This window comes from Cynocephalus volans, chromosome 16, assembly GCF_027409185.1.
Source record: "Cynocephalus volans isolate mCynVol1 chromosome 16, mCynVol1.pri, whole genome shotgun sequence".
NCBI lineage: Eukaryota > Metazoa > Chordata > Mammalia > Dermoptera > Cynocephalidae > Cynocephalus > Cynocephalus volans.
In genome coordinates, this window is record NC_084475.1 from 60,279,276 (window position 1) to 60,295,832 (window position 16,557).

General features: G+C 40.2%; 1 protein-coding gene across 1 annotated transcript in view; it reads left to right on the plus strand.

The window, feature by feature from the left end:
- Window positions 1–16,557, plus strand: part of ADAMTSL1 (ADAMTS like 1) — a 434,771-nt gene that overhangs the window by 333,715 nt on the left and 84,499 nt on the right. Inside the window, exon 20 of the mRNA XM_063080424.1 lies at window positions 5,258–5,385. Within this exon, the coding sequence (XP_062936494.1) occupies window positions 5,258–5,385 (128 nt within the window). The remainder of the gene's footprint in view (window positions 1–5,257; window positions 5,386–16,557) is intronic.

Sequence of the window (16,557 nt, forward strand, 5' to 3'; positions counted from 1 at the left end):
TGAAAGGACTTTGTAGTACAGCTTTGAACGCCTGGAAGATCAGGAAAGGGAGGGATTGTTGTGGACGGTGGTAGCACAAGGACATAGAACTTGAAATAGTTCTTAGGGGATGGGCGAGAATTTGGAACGGTGGACAGGAGGAAGAAGAGCCTGTCTTCAGCCACAAGCTGATAACAAGGAGGGTCAAAGAGGCCATGTTGACAGGAGTGACAAGTTTTTGTTGGGATTGGGTAGGTAAATTTGAAAAGATGGTCTACTGTTCTAAAGAGAAAGGATACACCTATGATTTTGAGCTTCCAGCCCTGTATTAAGGCCTAAAATGGGTTTAAGAATACTTAATTTTTAGGATGAGAGGCCTAAGATGGCACAATATCATGGCCCAAGTAGTAAATGGCCATTTCTGTGCCCAGAAGTTGAAAATTTCCTCTAACAACAGGAAATCCCAAGGAAGCTACTTAGGTTACCACTACCTATACCATTAAAAAAAAATTTATTAGATGTATCTGATGTTTAAGCTCATGTCTTTCTACTTGGAAAACAGTAAGAATGAGTCCATATACTCTTTTATTTCATCTTTACAAGAACTCTGAGGTCACTATTTACAGAAGGAACTTAGAGGCTCACTTAGTTGAATAACTGGCCCAAGTCTACCACATGACTCCAGACTGGAGTTTAAGTCCCCTGACTCCAGTCTGAGAAGTTTTCTCCTCCATACAGCAGCTTCTCATGTTTGGTTATGGGGGTCAGTTTGAGAAGTGGGCTTGCACAAGACAGTGGTGTTCACAGTGGAGCCAAGGATCCAGGAGACACCATGATGCCACCTCACTCACAGAATTACTGGAGACTTTATCCTTTATACTCCCAGGGCTGCCACCTTTTCAATTAACAGCACTTTATCTCTACACATTGCAAATGCAGAGGACGTGACTTAACCTCAAGGAAACTGCACTTGGTAGGACTAGCCCATGAGCATTTTGTCCACATCTTACATGCATGAGAAGGATTTTTTTCTTATGCAACTGAAATAGTTTTTTTATACTTTCTCAACTGGTCCTTACTTAATTTGTAGAATGCTTAAGAAGACATGTTGTCACAAAGAAGCTTACAAGTTAAGGCCACCAGAAAAGTAAAACTGCTTCATTTTCTGCTACACACATGGTCAAGACATAAAACGATAAGTTTTAGCCCAGTAAACCAAAAGGGAAGTGGGGTGTGAGTATGGGAGGAGAGCAGGGAGTATTAATATACCAAAAAATGACCACAGTACCACTTGCTATGTAGGTCTCAACTGCGCCCATTATGTGTCCCCTCATCCTGTGATTCCTTAAATTCCAAAACAACCCCAGAGGAATCTTTCTGGTTTTGCTTGGAAAGCAGCACTGCACTTCTGTGCCTGCACATTCTAAAACGGTCCTGTCATATTTGAAAGCTAAATTCAAGCTGACAGAAATCAGCTACTAGCAAATTAAGTTAAGTTAATAGATGCCTGAAATACAAAGAAAATGTTTTTTCCAGGAATTTTTCTTCCTAATTGTCAGGCTAGATAGAGACTAAAGCAAACCCCAGTCTCCACAGCAAGCCTTTTCCTTTGTCTTATGCTTCCTAGAGAGCCCTGCACAGGAACACTCTCCAGAACAATTGCTCCCTCTAGTGGCAGCCTCCAAACCCCCATCTACCAATTTTACCGGCATATTGTAGTAATCGTAGGGGTCAAATCCTCCCCTAACCCTGAAAGGATTTATGCCATAGTAGATTATTAGGAAAACGGATAGAATATTTAAATGGGCCAAATGTACCTAGGGCATGTTTATGAGCAGCTTTCTGATTACCAGAAGAAAGCATGACTAAACAGATGAATCTCATGGTGGTATTATAGAGTGGGGGAAAAAAGTGCTGGAACAAGAGTAAGAAACCCAATTCCAGATTCTGACTCTGCCACCAAATAACCATGTACTTTTGGGCTAGAGGGTTCAGTTTTATGAATATAAAGAATTTATAAATATATACAGTAAGTGATACATTCAGGCTTTGTCCCTTGTAGGTTTTGTCTAAGATGATATTTAAGACTTTCTTAGAAGGCAAGTACTATAGCATCTTCATCTTTATATACACAGTTTATGGAATGAAAGAATATATAAATGCTAAATCTCATGATCTAGATTCCTTCCTTTCTGTTTCCTCCAGTCCCATCCTAGTTCCAACTGTTAGTTCTTTGTGGCCCGTTCAATGGGTCACCTCCCTTCTCTTCACCAACTTTATGGGAGTTCTTTTCCAGACTTCCGAATTGGATTGGAAGCATATGGCTCACTCGGCAGCACCAGTGCCTGGAGGAACTGATATAGCTACAAAAGCTAAACCCCACCTAAAATAAAGATGGGTGTTTCGGGCCCAGTGTGTGGCAGGGGTTTACTCCCTCTGCATGAGACCAGACAGTTCTATGTGAAAAATGATCTGAATATGAAGATCTAATAAATTGGGGGAAATTGGCCAATATTGTGGGCCCCTCTCTCTTCCTTCATCACATCTCTTCATTCCCCCTCCGCCCTCACATTTAATTCACCATTCGGAATGTCCAGCATTACCAATGGAAGAGTCACTGGAAATATCAAAAGACGGTCTGGAAATTCCTTGCCTTGAGAATTAAGCAGTTCCCTCTGCTGGGTAGGAAAACATACTTCCACCACTGGGTTTTCAAAGTTGGAAAGCTGAAATGTAGAAAAGTGAAGGGATTTGCCAGTGGCCATTACTAAAATCATAGCAGGACCAAAATAAAGTTTAGAAGATCTGTCTTCTAGCCTCCTGCTCCAAGTGTTCAAGAACGCTTTCTGTAGGGAAAAGAGAGATGTTGCCAGTACTAGGGAGGCAGCTATCGTAATGAACTGGGGAATCTGGCAAATGTTAAGCCTGCCTTTTCAGCATGGTGAAACTGAGTAATGAGCTACTAAGTCCAATCATTCTGAATAGTCAGTTCTACTGAAATTTGATTAAGCCTGCTTTCCTTATTCTTGTTTGGAAATTGCTGTGGAGGCATAAATGTTCCTGGGACATCCATAATGATTCAAATCGTAAAGTCAGGTTTTAATTTTTTTTAATCTAAAACAGCTTGAACACCTGAAGAGACTTAGCAATGAATATTGCATTATGTTGTATCAGATAAGATTTCTTTAGAAATCACTGATAGTATTATCTGAAATATCGTCTAAATTATCTAAAATATTATCTAAAAAATCTTTATTACCATAGATAAATAACTTGTATAGTTATTTTTCTCTTATTAGCTTCTTTGAAATTAACGTGGGTTTGGCCGGTTAGCTCAGTTGGTTAGAGCGTGGTTCTGATAACACCAAGGTCCAGGGTTTGATTCCTGTACTGGCCAAAAAAAGAAAAAGAAAGAAAGAAATTAGCATGTAATTGCTTGAGAAAAAAACACCCAGTGATTGGACAAGTGAATGAATGAGTGGATGAGTTAAATCCACTCTCATAGGAAGCCTCTCATAGGCTTCCTTTCATACCTCACAAAGTTCCAGCTCTAGTTTAATGCCACAAAAGCTTGACTGTCCCCAGTAATAGTGGCTTTGATATAGAATGGCATGAAATCAAGCACAAATCATCCCAAAACTTCCCTTCAGCTAAGATGTTTTATTTGCCCCCTTTTACCAGAACTGCCCGTACATAACTAGACTGATTGATGGAAGCCTTATTTCTCTTGCTTCCTGCCCTTCCCAACAAAAGATAAGAATAAGCTGTGCAGTAGGCCCAAGGCCAAAGCAGAGCAGGGGAGGCCTGGTTCATTGCCAGCCTGGTCACCTACCTCAGCGTAATTGGGAGCTGATAAGAGTTGGTGCTGAGCTGCAGATGCCATAAAGTCTGGAGAAACCTGGCAAGGGAAATAGTGAAGAAAGAAAAGAATTGAGTAGTGGGAGAATGTTGCTGGGGCAGGAGATCTGACTCCCAATCTTAATTTCACCACCAAGTCTTAAGGGTCCTCCTGACCTTTCTGTTTTTTCACCCATATTTTGAAAAATGACCCCTGTTACCTGCTTGTCTTCTAGGGACGGATGTTAACATGATATAGGGTGAGCAGTTCTTTGAGCCTTTCGAAACTAGGGAGACAGAAAGAATTACAAAGCCAGAAACGACTGGCTCTCAGAGCCCAAATGCAGCTACGAAACCATTTTTGTGCTGCTGTATGATTTGTTGCCCTAAGGCCCTGCCAGGTCCAGGCACTAGATTTCTGAGCTTCCCACGCTGTCCTCCCCAGCTCTTCTAGATTCCCACCCCCACATACATATTTCTGTTATCAGCCCCACTAAGTCAGCAAGACATCAGCTTCAAGCCATCACTAGTCATTAATCTGCTTAGCTGTCATGATGTAGCAGGTCGTTCCTAGAAATGGCATAAATCTAGAAAAGAAAAAACAGTACACTGAGATTGGAGAGGATTTTGAAGCTCACTGTAGGCATTCCCAATTTGATTCTTAGAATTTTCAAATAAAGTGTCTGAACTAGACTTTGATTGTTCTGGAATTGTCTCTTCATGACCCAAAAGGGCAACTTTTACCTTCATTCTACTGAAATTTCTTTAGAAAACACTGATAGTATTATCTAAAATATTGAGCCCTCTATAGTATTGTGGAAAATAGAGCAACTAGATAAGACCTGAGTTTTGTGCCTCATAATGTTTACAGACTAATAAAGACAACAGATGGATATACGACTACCTAGAATTGAGAGGATGTTACTATATCCTTCAAATGTGTGCATCAAGACCTCTTTTCAATATTTGGTTCTTGCCTTCCTCTCGCCCACCTCCAAGCCTTAACACGTGCCTCTCTCCATATCTAGAATCCCTGCCTTCTTTCCCCCATCCAACCAAGCTCCACTCCTTTTTTTGTAACTTTCCCTTTTCCTTAATAAGCCTTCTCCAAACCTATCTGTACCATTTGTTCTAGCATCCCCTCCAACCCCAAAGTGCCTAAGTGTATTCAGTGTACATATGTTGTCTGCTGCAACTGCAGCATTTAGATCAAGTAATCAAAAACCTTTAAAAATCTCCTTATTTGGGACTGCTATCAGAATCATACCAATCAAAGTGGCAAGGGAGCTTCGGTTCCTGAATGTCCTTGTAGCTTGTCTGTCTCTGTTGTTAAAACAGGGTCTTGAATATACCCTGAGGTTCCTTCCTGCCTTAACAGTATTGAAAGCCAAAAAAAGTCAGCTAACTTGACCAGGTCTACATTTCTTTTCTGTTGCTCTAGGATTATTCTCCAGCCAGATGATTCCTTACAGATCTTGGCACCAGTGGAAGCGGATGTGGGTTTCTACACCTGCAATGCCACAAATGCTTTGGGATATGACTCTGTCTCCATTGCTGTCACCTTAGCAGGTAACCTGAAAATCCCTGTTCAGTTCAATCCAGAAACCCTTATTGAGTGAGTACCTACAATGTGTCAAGTTACAGAAGTAACTGATGACCAAAGAGTGTGCAAGACCAGTTCCTTTCAGGGAGACTTTAGAGCTGGAGTGAGTGAAATTTTGATAAGCAGAGATGGGAGAAATATTTGATGCAGAGAGAACAACATGAGCCAAGATGATGTGTGCAAGTAAGTAGCATGTTGGGGAACATGAATTGTGAACTGTGGTTTTTGAATGCTCTTTTGGGATCTTGTCACTTCTCCTTATTCTACTTGTTGTAAAGAAGACTTTAAGACCCACAGGTAACTGGAATTCATGGCTTGAAGGAGAGTTCCCCAGAACTTCTCTCTGATTCTGCTTTGTTTCAACCTCTTCCTCTAATGCACCTGCCAACACTTTGCCTTTATCCATAGAAGTTAAACAAAACATTCTACACATGGTGACTTAAGAACTTTGCAACTCGGAGTATGTCTCCCAAGGTTGTGGTCTATGGTAATGTACTTTTATAAAACCTCTTTTACATAGGACAAATCTGTGCCTTTGAAACTGAAAGAGACCTTAGGTACCAGCTGGACCAGTGCCCTCATTTCTCAGAGGCCAGGCAACCTGAGGTCACACAGGTGCTCAGTTAGTGGCAGGGAGAGGAAGCAAACTGAGGTCTCCTACCTCCCGGCTCCTTGTTCCCTCCACTTCTGCACTGATACCACCAGAATAAGATCCTTTTTCTCAGAGCTGAATCACACAGTCTCTGTGGCGGTGTGCTGCATGTGTTTGTATTTATTCTCTTCAATTGCTTCTCGGATGATAATTTCGGATGATTCAGTAGATGCTAGAAAAGTCAACATCACCCCACACTGACCTCATCTGTCCATGCAGGGATTATGTTGTCACACTGTACTCCAGTCACACGTGCTACTCCCCTGCCTATCTGTTTTGCAACAGTATTTCTGCCCCCCTGACCTAAGGCTGATCTGAGAAGGGACCTTCAGCAGGCAGCTCTGCAGGGAAGATGAAAGTCAGCAATGGAGAAGGCACGCTAAGGGGCCCTGGGTGAATTACAGACTGACACTACTAATGCCTATGTTTTGTGAAGAAAGCGTTTGCTGTTCCTCTAATGTATTCCAGTTGCAATCTTTATTCCCCGCTCTATACAGAGTCCAGATGCTCAGCACCAATCTTGTTAAATCTCATCCGCCGTCCATCCTCCAACCTGTTTTAGCAAGGGCACTGCTGACATCCTTCCAATTGCTGGCAAATAGTGACTCTTACAGGATTAACTCTCTCATTTATATTTAGCCAGATACGGTTCAGCTCTGTCACAGACTAAATACCCTTTGTTCACCCGAATTTAATACGATTAATGGAAACCTGTCTGGAATTCAGCAAGGCAATTGTAACATCAGGCTTGTCTTCGGCTCTTTGAAGAGGAGCTATTGGAGGCTGCCAACAGGTTCAAAGCCAGGGAAGAGAGAGCAGCCAAAGAGGCACCAGGGAAGCGGGGGGGACAGGGGGTGACCGATGAAGAATGATCACAAACGCCACACCCAGGGCTTAGGGAGCTGCGTCCTCATTCTACAGCTTCTGGGGTTTGTTCAGGTCTGCTGGCAGGTCTGTCAAGAAGTCCCTCTAAAAGTAAAGGCTCAGAATGTGCATGTTGTCTTAAGATTGTATTTGCATCTTTACCTGGGATTATCATCCACAGCTGTGCCAATGTCTGCTCTCCCAGTCGTAGGAGGCTCGCCTGCTACTGTTCTGAGCATACCTTCTGCCAAGTGTTGTGGGAGGCATAGCAATAAATAAAACCTGAGTTTTGTGCTTCATGGTGGTTATAGACTCATGAAGGCAAGAGATGGATATGTGGCCACACAGAATTGAGAAATAGTTACAGTTTACTGCAAATATGTGCATCGAGATCCTGCTCAGATGTAGATAAGGTGTAACCTAAACATAACGTAAATTTAGAGGGGGAAATGGATGTCAAGCACCAGTTATACTGCTTATTAGCTATATGAACTTGAACGAAGTATATAACCTCATTGAGTCTCAGTTCATTTGTGAAAATGAAATTAATACTATTTTACAGAGTTGCTGTAAGGTTAAATAAGATTGCATGTGTGAAAAAGCCATTGTCCACATTCAATAAATATTAGCTTCCTTTTCTTTCTCTAGCATTTCTAGAATAAAACACATCCTGGGAAAAATTCTGGGATGTGTAAAATATTAGCCCAACTTTACTTCCACGTTTTTTTTAGTATAAGTCTTAACACTGATATCTTTCAAGTCTGAACTTAGAAACTGTTTCAGTTCACTTGCCATCAAATCCTCATAGTAAATCTCAGTGTTGCTGTACTTTTAAAGAAATTACAGAGTTTTTGCCTGAACTTTAGTATAAATGTAGGCCAAAGAGGAAAAAACTGTTTTTGAGGTTTAAGATACTCAGCTGTCCCCATGATTCTGCAGGGAGAGTATGGGCTTTGATCTTGCTGGAGTAGCTGTATTGACAGATGCAGGGAAGTTTGCTTATATTGACCCACAAGAATGTACATAGCATGGCAGTCAAGCCTGTGGGCTCTGGGGCCTCAGGCTCAAGGTTTGAGTCCTGGCTGTCACCTCCTAAGCTGTGTAAACGTGAGCCACTTCTTTACACTCACTGACTCAGTTTCTTCATCTGTAAAATGGTGATAATAGTACCTGACTCAGAGGGTTCTGGTGGAGATTGAATGTATTCATTCATATAAAATGCTTATAATTGTGCCTGACATATAGCAAGCACTCAATATTTGTTAGCCATTATTATTTTCTGTGGGAGGATAATATGTAAAACAGAAGCCAACTTATTTTTACAGTAGGGGAGACCGCTTTCCAGACAGCAGAATGCTCACAAACCCATGTCTCAGTGACAACTGGGAAAGCTGAATTAGCCATCTGGAAAGTGCTCAGGGCACCTGGATTCAGAGGAGGGGAGGTGGCTTATGAGGAGGAATATTTCATGTGGGTCACAGGCCTGATGAACTCCCCCTGGCCCACAGCAAGACCTCTCCCATTGAGTTTGCTCCATTCGCTAGATTCAGTGTGTTGCTGATTCTGCCTCTGATTCATTCATCTCAGTTCCATTGCTTTCTCACTACATGATTTTTCTTTAAACATGTAAACACCATTAAGTTTTAGGCATACTAATACAACCAAACTGTCCTTAATTTGCCCTGTTTTGACCTGTAAAATATTCTTTCCTGCTTTTTTGCTTCTCTCCAAATTCATCCATTATGTGTTGATTTTCTCTCCTAAGCCTCAGAGATTTGACAGTACCTTACAGGTGTCTCTCAGCCTGCAGATGGCCAATGTTTCCCTATCTACCTCTCTGGGGCAGCCCAGGAAACTCACAGCCATGTAAACACAGTGGCACAAAATTCTTCTCTCTTAAATTTACTTACGTGGATGCCTGTTTCACTGCTCAGAGTGTAGAGAAGAGTAGCTTACAGTGGAGGGAGGATTGCAGATATAAGAATGTCACCAAAATGTCATATACCTAACATTTTGAAGTACTGATTACTTTGTGTCCAGATATAAACAGGGCTAGGTAAAGAAGAGTTTCTGATGTACAGAGGTAAGCACAGAGATGAGAGAGTAAGATTCAGCACTCAGCCAAGTTGCTCCAGAAACCTTCCAAACCTGAGTGGTGTAGGCAAGGTTTTGAAGGAAAGCAGTAGTTTCCTGGCAAATTGCTTCCATCTGAATCAGTGGAGTTTAGCTCTACTTACCAATGCAGATTAAGTCCTCTCCATGTGTAGACCACTGATGAAATCATAGGCAAAAGGGAAACGTTTTTGGTTGTCACTGATTTTATAAGATCACAAAAGAGATACTGTAAGGACTGCCTGACATCATCAATGGAAAATGAGAAGATGAGGGGTGAGGGATGAGTGTGTCTTTCATTGAAAGGAGAGCACACAGATGAGCTCATCTGAAATTTTCACAAGAAGAGAGAGACAGAAAATATTTCTCTTTTCCTGGCATGTTTTTCTGCTGTTTTATGAGTTTAATAGCTGACACATATTGTGTCTAATAAAGAGATCACAGAAACGTCACTGGGAAAATTAAAATAAAATGCAGTTGTTTTTTGAAATCTGCTTTTTCTGTCCCTCCCCATCATGATTTAGTAGCTGCAATAAAAGACAAACAATTGTGTAAACTTTTCATAATGTAAGTCATTATAAATGGGCATTTCTGATTTTTTCAGCCAGCAGTTCTCTTAACCAAAGGAGGGTTTTGCCTTATAGAAAGTTAGGCTCAGAGAGGGCCTTGTCGCCACTGGCAAAGGCTGACAAAGGGAAATTTGCTCCAGTGCACTAGACCAAAGGGAAAAGTAGACAGGTTTCACTGTGTTCCTGACGGTTCTCTTAGCCACGTGGTAACAGCCATTGACTGATTCAAGCTGCCATCAACAGGACCTCATTATCTGAAGGAATACTGAGTAGCCAAGACCCTTAAGTTTTCCTCAGTACATACAAATGTGTGGAATGCCCACCAAAGACTCCAGGCTTTTATAGAACTTGCATAAAATGGATGAGAGTATAGCAGGAGAACCCAACTTACTCAGCTCTCCAGTAGACTGCAGGAAACAAGGAAGCACAAATGGCCCAAGCTAGCCCATCTCAGTCCTGAAAAAGCAATTCCCACATCTATCTGATGGAACTCAGGAAGGATGGGTGGTGGAACAGGAAGTGGGATGTGCCATGTCCTTGGTTTCAGAAGAAGCTCCAGCATCACATGGCTGTACTTAGCATGGGGTCCTTGTCCAAGACTCTGCAGTGGAGCATGCAAAGGACTTTGTGACAGGACTGTAAAGCCTTGTTCCCCTGAGGAGTCATCAACTTCAATTAAATAATTAGAAGAAGTAATGGTAGTAACCTAACATACTGGCATTAGCAAAAAAAAAAATCTATGTATCTAAAGAGAATAGTCACAGAAACAAGGATAAGAAAGGGAAGGCATGCAGCCTGGGAATGTTCAGGAAAGGGTAGTCTAAGCCCTACCCACTTCCTTAGGTCTTAAGGGCACTGCAATATTTATACTAAAGGCACACCAACCAAACTGAATTTCAAGGGCAAAGAAATTCCAATTTCTCCTCATTTTTTGTGCAAGATAATTAATTAGTAGTCACAGTGTTAACCCTGAATGACCAAAAAAAGGTTAGATCAGGTTAAAACTATTTTTCAGTTTTATTGAGATATAATTTACATATCATAAAATTCACCCATTGTGAGTCTGCAGTTCAGAGATTTATTCAGCAAACATATAGCTGTGTAACCATCACTGTAATCTAGGGTGTTTTTTTGGTTTTAACAGTTTTATCAAGGTGTAATTCACATACTGTACAACTCAGCCACTTAGAGTTCACAATATACTGGCTTTTAGTACATTCAGAGCGATACGTCCCTAACCACACTCAATTTTAGAACATTTTCATTGTCCCCAAAATAAACTCCACCCCCCTTAGCTATCACTCCCTGATCTCCGCATTTCCCCCAGCCCTGTGCAACCACAAGTATTCTTTCTATCTCCATAAATCCACCTATTCTGGACATTTCATATAAATGGAATCATGCAGTACATGGTCCTTTGTTACTGACTTCTTTCACTTCGCATAATAATAATGTTTTCAAGATTCATGTTGCAGCATGTGTGCTGTGCTCCTTTTTATAGCTGAATGATCCATTTCTATGGAATGTTATTCCTTCTATGGTAGAATAATATCCTATTGTGTGGACAGATCACATTTGACTCTCCTATTCATCAGGTGATGGACATTTGGATTATTTCTGCTTTTTGGCTATTATAAATAATACTTCTATAAAGATTCATGTACAAGTTTTTATGTGGACATATGTTTCATTTTTCTTTAGTATGTGTATCTAAGAGTAAAATTTCTGGGTCATAGGCACATTTATGTTTGACTTTTTAAGACACTGCCAACTGTGTTCCAAAGTGGCTGCACAGCTTCTGGAAGCCACTGCATTCCTTGGCTCTAGGACTCTTCCTGCATCTTCAGAGCCAGCAATGGTGGGCTGAGTTCTTCTCCTGCTGCCTCTAACCTGTTCTTCTGTCTCCCTGTTCTGATTTCGAGAGCTCATGCAATTACACTAGGCCCCATTAAATAACTCAAGATAATCTCCCTATTTTAAATTCAGCTGATTAGCAACCTTAATTCCACCTGCAAACTTAATTACCTTTTGCCACATCACAGGTTCCAGGGATTAGGACATGGACATCTTTAGAAGGTCATTATTCTGCCTACCACAACTTGTCTGAAGGGCACAGCTTATTTTAATCTGACTGTTGCCAAAGAATAACACAATTTAATGTTGCTAGACCTTCTAATTTTTCCAGAGAAGCCCACCCCCCCCCCAAAAAATTTTTTTAAACAATGCACATAAAAAAATTAGAAAATAAAAAGAACTCCTTATTTTTCACTGAACCCAACTAATTCAAATTTGGGGCTAACCATGTTTATGCTCTGAATATAGCTTGGAGGTTACGTCTGGTTAAATATTTTCATTTTTAGTATCTCTGCTCATATATTATAACTCATTTCCCAGATAGAGTCAGAGTGTTACTCAAAGTATAATTACAGCTTATTTGATTAGATTACACCAACTAAAACCATGTAATAATTTGGATGGGATAGAAACATATTTTTGCTATTACTAAAAAGGATGCTTACTATAATAACAGAATAAGTAAGATTCTAGGAAAAGTATTTGCCTCATTACCAACTTTAGAAGTGAATTCAGAACTATAAATCTGCTTCCCAATTGTAAATAGAGGGGATTTAAATAGACACATTCCTGGGTTTCTCTTAGACCTAAGAGTTCAATGAATCTCTTGCATGCAAATAACAGACAGCAATCACCACCCACCAATACCCACTATAAAATCCCCTTCCCTGAAATTTTAACACTGAAAGTTGACTCCATTTGCCTTTTGGGGAATAGAAGAATAGATGGCAAAGAAGAAGTACGGTGAAGTCTTGAAAAAATACCAGATGAGAGGAAAAGTTCTCAGGTGACTGGTAAGGACAAAGGGCATAGGGTCAGTAGAGTTGACTGAAAGGTCAAATGGTGATGCAGGGGGCCAGAGGTAGAAGTGGAGGAGACCTTGTCAGAAAGACAGAAGGACAGCAAGGAGTTAAAAATTCCTGAGCTGTAAACTGTGTAAGGCATTTGGAAGAACTAGCTTAAGAAAAAATCATGCATGTTAATACAACTCTTGTTGAAAATGCCAGGGAGCAAGATCCTGAAGAGTTTCTGGCCAGCAAAGAATAGTAACTGGACCTTGATAGTCAGTATCCATTATTACTAATGTTAGATGTGTAAGATGTTATTGGTATTTAAAAGGGCTTTCATGGGTTCATGCTGATGTTGGTCCCTTAAATTTTATTTAACTCATGAATCTTAAATGCTTTATTTCAGAGAGTTCTTGCAGAAGTAACTCCAGTGGCCCTGGGGAGAGACCTCTCACAATTGCAGTTAGGCAGAGGCTGGGATTTCTCAAGATATTGCTGTGATATACTCACTCATTACAAGGCATTATGCTCTGGTTAAATCTGGATTAAGTATAGTTTACTTAGTTTTAGGTGTGGAAAATATGTGAAATTTATAACACTTCATTGCTTTATACTGAAATATTGCCTTATACTCAAATATTGTTGTATATTCAAATATTGTAATTAGTAGGCATCACTGTCTTCTTCACCTTTCTCTTAAATTGAGATTTGGGTCTGCCATAGATATCGCAACTATTTTCTTGAACAGTTGTGGGGTCACGAGTGAGTCAGCCTGGTATGTTGTATAGCTTCTGTGATACTTTTTTCAGGTCTCCAACAAAGCCAGACGCAGTATGACTTTTAAGGTCTCTGCTTCTATCCAGCAACTGATACCAGTTTAGGGAGAATCCATCATATTTAAATTATTTCTTCTAATTATACTGAAACCCTAAGAGTTCTTAAAAATAGAAGCAGTTTAGTTCCTTCTCACTAACAGATTTTTTCCCTCTCTTCTTACCTTCTTCCTCTTTTATTTCTCTAATCTTTTCCTTTATCTGTATTTTTTCAGTTTATCAGAAGTTCCCAGCATTGCTCCTCAAAGTGTTTTCTCATTGTGTTGCAGCAGAGATAATGCAGTGATAGCTACCATTTATTGAAGCCCCATGCAGTGCTAAGGCATTGTTCTAATAGCTTTTCATGCATTAATTATTCCTCTTGGCAACTGTAGAAGTAGAGAACTAAGGCACAGAGAGATTCAATCACTTGCCTAAGGTCACTTAGCTGTTAAGTGATGGAGAAAGGACACCTGACCTGCAGGCTGCCACTTCTCATGCCAATGCCCACTGCAGGCATCACTAGTCCATCGTGCATTTTTGCCTCTCAGTCCTGATGAATGTAACCCAGAATCTGTATCTGAACAGTACTCCAGAAAGACTCTGCCACTCACTATATCTGGCTTCAGAATCTCAAACCTATTTGCCATTGATGTGTCCTTTCTGGAGCTCTCAGGTAATCTCCAAACCTGCCCCCTGCAGTCTTTGTTTCTGTCATGGCTCTGTTTCCCAGTCATCTTCAACAAATCTCTATTCTTCTTGCGAATGACTGTTCGTGTACACTTCCTAGCCTTGATTGCCTCTTGCTCAACAGTGAGAATCTGAAGTCTTTCAAGTATAATTTGGTTTTGAGGGCTAAAGTTAGGGAAAAATCATTTTCAAATATGTTAGAAGAATTGAAAGAAGACCCATTTGATTCATTCATTCTTCAGTGAGTCAGCAAATATTCATTAAACCTGGTTATTTAGCACTTGCTAGCTGCTGTAGCAAACACATCTATAAATATATGATGGCTAAATATGATAGTTTATTTCTTCCTCATATAAAATCTAAAACAAAGAATTGCACAAGAGAGATTTTGTAGTTCAGACCAAGAAGTGGCACCCTTCAATTCTGTTCCTGTTCTGTCTGCTAGAACTCAGCTCCATGTCCATGCCTAACTTCAAAGAGGTTGACAATGACCTAGCTGTGTGCCTAGGAAGAAAAGGAAAAGGGCTTGGTTAATAGTAAGTCAGTCTCTGCCATGACTTTTAGAAATAGAAAGCATCATGGCATTTCAAACAAAGTTTCTGCTAGCAGAGACCTGGGATTGAGCTCTGAGAAAAAGTTACTTACAATGCTGCCTGCCTTTGGATTCATTAAAAACAAAAAAAACTTCTGGTTCATCTCTCAATCACCTTTATACTGAGCCAAAGATATTTTTCAAGCACATATGAGGGGTCTTCAAAAAGTTCATGGAAAGATTCATGTCTTTTAATTCCATTTCCCCGTGAACTTTCTGAAGTACCCTTGTATGTCCAGATATTTTCCCACTAGGTTTTGATTTTACCCAGAGTCACACATGAGGGAGAGAGACCTGACTATGCACAGGAATGTGTTTCTGAGCATTTGTTCCCAGGACTGCTCACCTGTCCCTGCCTGTGTCTCCAGAGGTATTCCTCATTTGGGATCAGGACAGTGCCTGGTTTGCCAAACACCTCTGTTTTAAAGCCATCACAAAGTTGCACTCCTTCCTGATCGTCTTCACATCCTTGGGTGCTGACATACAAGTTTTAGCTACACTTCAAGTTCACCCTTTGTACGAGGGCTGCCCTTGCTTACTGGTGAGGCTCTATTTCCCCTGTTACTTATTACTTTTAGCAGCAACCATAATTCAAAAGCTAAAGGGTATGAGGTGGTCTAAAGGAACTGAGCAAAAATGACTCTCTTACTGCTTCTGTTTCTGGATCTGACACTCTCGGAGGGGCTTGATTTCTTCCTATGAGGCCAGACAAATTGAAAAGCTTGCATTTATTTCCATTTCCTTATCTTTCTTAAATTCATACAGATAGAAAACTGTGCATAATTTCCTTCTATGCATAGCTCTCATTCAACTATAACACAAATACATGTACAGATTAAATGAAAGAATAATCTATAAACCCTACGAATTTCCATAAGTGAATAGTAATTTAATCTGTGGGCTGATGCTGACTTGCTGAAACTCAGTGGCTCCTCGCAACACATATGTGGGTGGGACTGACTGCTGAGGTGCAGCTCGTGCTGGGGAGAGCTCAATGCTGATGACTTCTTTCTCCTGGCACCTTTTTTCTGTTTTGCATATTCTGCAGGCCTTTCTGGTACAGTAAGCCATGACCTTCTTTTAGCATTCTCTTAGCACAAACATATAATTTATCATTTCACTCCTTCTTTGCATCTTCATTCTTTTCCTCTTAGTTAACTTCTATAATTAAACTAGTACTAGTTAATATCAATGTGATTGTAATCACACACACAAACATAGGCACTGGCATCACATGGCAGTCCTCATATAGCAGTACTCAATTATTAGGGGATCAAGTGATCTAAAATAGGCAAATGTTGATTTTTTTTTTCAGTTGGCCATTAAAATAAGATCTCCAAATTGAAAAAAATCTAATACAGAACTAGTGGTATCTCGAAAGAAGTATCTCAGCAGGAAGCAGAAGAATCAGCTAAAGAAAAACTAAGAGGGCAATGCACTCACTATCAAACCTGGCTGCATATCAGAATCACCTAGGAATTTGTCAAAAATAGAGATTATAGCTTCCACTCCCCCCCACTATGAGACGCAAATTTAGTAGATCTAGTGTGGGAATCAAAAATACATACAACTCCCCCCCCCCAACTCCTATTCATGCCTGGCTGTGGTACCTAATTCATATTAGCATGATTATTACTATTAAATATATGTATAAGAATATATATAAGAATTTTTTACATAAGATGGTGGATTGATTAAGAAACATTGCATTTATTAGAAATTTCTATAGATTATAAATACTTGGGTAACTTTGTACTTTGTCTTAACAATGGATCATGAAGGTAATAAGTAGCCCATGCTAACAACAGCACCTTTACTGACAGGAAAAAAGGCCATTACTTTTCAGCAAAAGCTCAATATAATTAATTAAGGGCTGGATTTAATTCAGTGACATTTGAATTTTATAGCTATACACTTGCAGCTATAAAAACCACCTTTATTATTAAAATTCCTGTAGGAAAAATAACTTGGTAATTGTGAGTCTAA